Consider the following 3,224-nt stretch of genomic DNA (forward strand, 5'->3'; position numbering starts at 1 on the left):
GGGGCCGAGGTGCAGGGGTGGGCCGCGGGCAGAGGGGGGGCTCTGTACTGAGGTCATTGCGGGTGCCCAGCAGCACGACGACAGCGTCCTGCCCAGCCACGGTCTTGTCCACATCGGCCGGCTGCCGGACGTCGCCCACCACCACGTGGGCCGGCTGGGGCCCCTCTGAGGGCAGCCTGGAGGGGTCCCGCACCAGCACCGTCACCTCATAGCCTGCAAAGAAGGGCAGAGAGGCAGGTCAGTCGGCTTGCAGGCTGACACTCCTAGGCTCCAGAGGCTCAGTCCTGGAGGGTGCCATGAACCCCCAAATCCATCCCCCAGATCCCCTGTTCTGAGACCACGGTCTTCAAACGTTTTTGCTGATATACTCACAGTTGATATACATACAGTTGATTGTTAAAGTAGGGTGATACCTCCCTGCCAGTTCATAAATAATCTGCCCCGATGCCTTTCTCTGCCTGTCATCCCCCTGACTTCTCCACTCCCTCCTCCCCCTAACAACTAAAGGGTTAATGCTCATCATCACACGGGTCTATGTCCCCCGTCCATGGTCCTGGAGGAAGTGGAGGTCCTGCCAAGTATGTTCATCATTGGGTTTGGTCCCCCAGGCCTTACTTCTGAAGGGCTGGGTCCTGTCTTTTGTGTATGTGCGTGCCAAGTCGTTAAGTCGTGTCCAACTCTTTGTGACCCCATGGACTGTAGCCCACCAGGCTCCTCTGTCCATGGGATTCTCCAGGCAACCCACAGGAGTGGGTTGCCATGCCCTCCTCCAGGGGATCTTCCCGACCTAGGGATCAAACCTGCATCTCTTACATCTCCTGCATTGGCAGGTAAGTTCTTTACAACTAGCGCCACCTGAGAAGCCCTGGGTCCTGTCTTAGCGGTCATTTATTTTTAATATTTCTTTGGCATGTCACCTCCCAAAAGAATTGTGGATAACTCTGTGTCCCTTGGCCCCACCATCACACACACAAATACTCCTTTTTTAAAGTTTATAACCAACAGGGACTTCCCTAGTGGCCCAGTGGCTAAGTCTGTGCTCCCACTGCAGGCACCTGGGTTCAGTTCCTGGTCGAGGAACTAGATCCCACGTGAGGCAACTAAGAGTTCACATGCCCCAACTAAGACGTGGTACAATCAAATATATATATATATATATTTTTTTTTAAATCAAGTTTAGCAGAAACATATTTCTTTTTTTGTTTTAGACAATGGCAAAATATATTAATGTTATGCATATTGCAAAAAAAAAAATCCCAGTAGTTGTAGTCTCTGTCATGGACTGAATGCTTTTGTCATGTGCTGAATTCATATATGCTGAAGCCCTAACTCCCAATGGGATGGTATTTGGAGATGCAGCCTCTGGGAGGTTTAAATGAGGTCATGAAGGTAGAGAGTAGGGTCTCCATAATGAGATTGCTGCTAAGTTGCTTCAGTCGTGTCCAACTCTGTGCAACCCCATAGACAGCAGCCCACCAGGCTCCCCCGTCCCTGGGATTCTCCAGGCAAGAACACTGGAGTGAGTTGCCATTTCCTTCTCCAATGCATGAAAGTGAAAAAATAAAGTGAAGTTGCTCAGTTGTGTCTGACTCCTAGCGACCCCATGGACTGCAGCCTACCAGGCCCCTCCGTCCATGGGATTTTCCAGGCAAGAGTACTGGAATGGGTTGCCATTGCCTTCTCCGATAATGAGATTAGTGTCCTTCTAAGAAAAGGAAGGGGCTTCCCTGGCGGCTCAGTGGTAAAGAATCTGCCTGCAATGCAGGAGCCACAGGTTCGATCCCTGGGTCGGGAAGATCCCCTGGAGGAGGGCATGGCAACCGCCTCCAGTATTCTTACCTGGAGAAGCCCATGGACAGAGGAGCCTGGCAAGCTGCAGTCCATGGGGTCGCAAAGAGTCAGAGATGACTGAAACAACTTAGCATGCTTGCACACAAGAAGAGGAAGACCAAGGTGCTCTCTCTCTACAGTGTGAGGACACAGCATGAAGGCAGCCCTCTGCAAGCCAGGAAGCAGGCCCTCACTAGAAACCACACCAGTTGATACCTTGATCTTGACCTTCCCAGTCTCTGGAACTGTGAGAAATGAGTGTTGATTAAACCACTTGGTCTGTGGTATTTTTGTTATAGCAGCCTGAGCTGAGTAACACAGCCTCTAAACAGCATTCTTGTGAAAAATGAACCAGAGCTCCTTGAAGGAATGGCTGCTTGCTGGGCCAGGGCAGAGACAGGACAAGATAAACCTGGAACATCTTGTACCACCAGCTATGTGAAGTTTAAAGAACGATGAAGTGAGGTCAAGAGGACACAGAAACCACTTGACGGGGTTCTCAGGACAAATCAGGGGCAATCTGATTTGTCCCAAAGAATATGGATGGCAAAGAACGGAAGCACATCAAATATAAAAAAATATGTGAATTCATAATGATAACTAAGAAACGTCATTGGTACCTATCAGAGGATTAATCTATTGTTCTGAAAATGATACAGGAAAAGCAAAACAACAAAATTGTCCCAGTTTCCTTGATACCTGTCATCATATATTTAAAAAACAAATAATTAAAAATCTGTATACTCTGGGGCAACGATGATAATAGTGATACTTGGTGGCTTCCCTGATGGCTCAGTGGTAAAGAGTCCGCCTGCCAATGCAGGAGAAATGGGTTTGATCCTTGATTCGGGAAGATCCCACATGCTCTGAAGCAACCAAGCCCATGTGCCACAACTCCTGAGCCTGTGCTCTAGAGCCAGGGAGCCACAGCTGCTGAGCCCCCGTGCCACAATGACTGAAGCCTGCGAGCTCTAGAGCCTGTGCTCTGCAACAAGAGAAGCCACCTCAAGGAGAAGCCCACTCACAGCAACTAGAGAGTAACCCCCTCTTGCACAATGAGAGGGGGGAAAAAAGTCGTTGGAGCAACGAAGATCCAGTGCAGTCAAAAATAAATAAAATTTTAAAATAAAGATACATAATATTTATAGAGCAGTCACTAGATGCCAGGTGCTAAGTACTTTACATTTATTAGCTTATCTAATTGTCAAAGCTCAACATTCAGAAAACAAAGATCACGGCATCTGGTCCTATCACTTCATGGGAAATAGATGGGGAAACAGTGGAAACAGTGTCAGACTTTATTTTTTTGGGCTCCAGAATCACTGCAGATGGTGACTGCAGCCATGAAATTAAAAGACGCTTACTCCTTGGAAGAAAAGCTATGACCAAACTAG

At 48.4% G+C, this 3,224-nt stretch overlaps 1 protein-coding gene across 1 annotated transcript in view; it reads right to left on the reverse strand.

The window, feature by feature from the left end:
• Window positions 1-3,224, reverse strand: part of BLVRB (biliverdin reductase B) — a 17,148-nt gene that overhangs the window by 6,152 nt on the left and 7,772 nt on the right. The window contains exon 2 of the mRNA XM_010849238.1: window positions 49-213. Coding sequence (XP_010847540.1) covers window positions 49-213 — 165 coding nt within the window. The remainder of the gene's footprint in view (window positions 1-48; window positions 214-3,224) is intronic.

The sequence above is a fragment of the Bison bison genome, unplaced genomic scaffold (assembly GCF_000754665.1).
Source record: "Bison bison bison isolate TAMUID 2011002044 unplaced genomic scaffold, Bison_UMD1.0 scf7180017864280, whole genome shotgun sequence".
Taxonomy (NCBI): domain Eukaryota; kingdom Metazoa; phylum Chordata; class Mammalia; order Artiodactyla; family Bovidae; genus Bison; species Bison bison.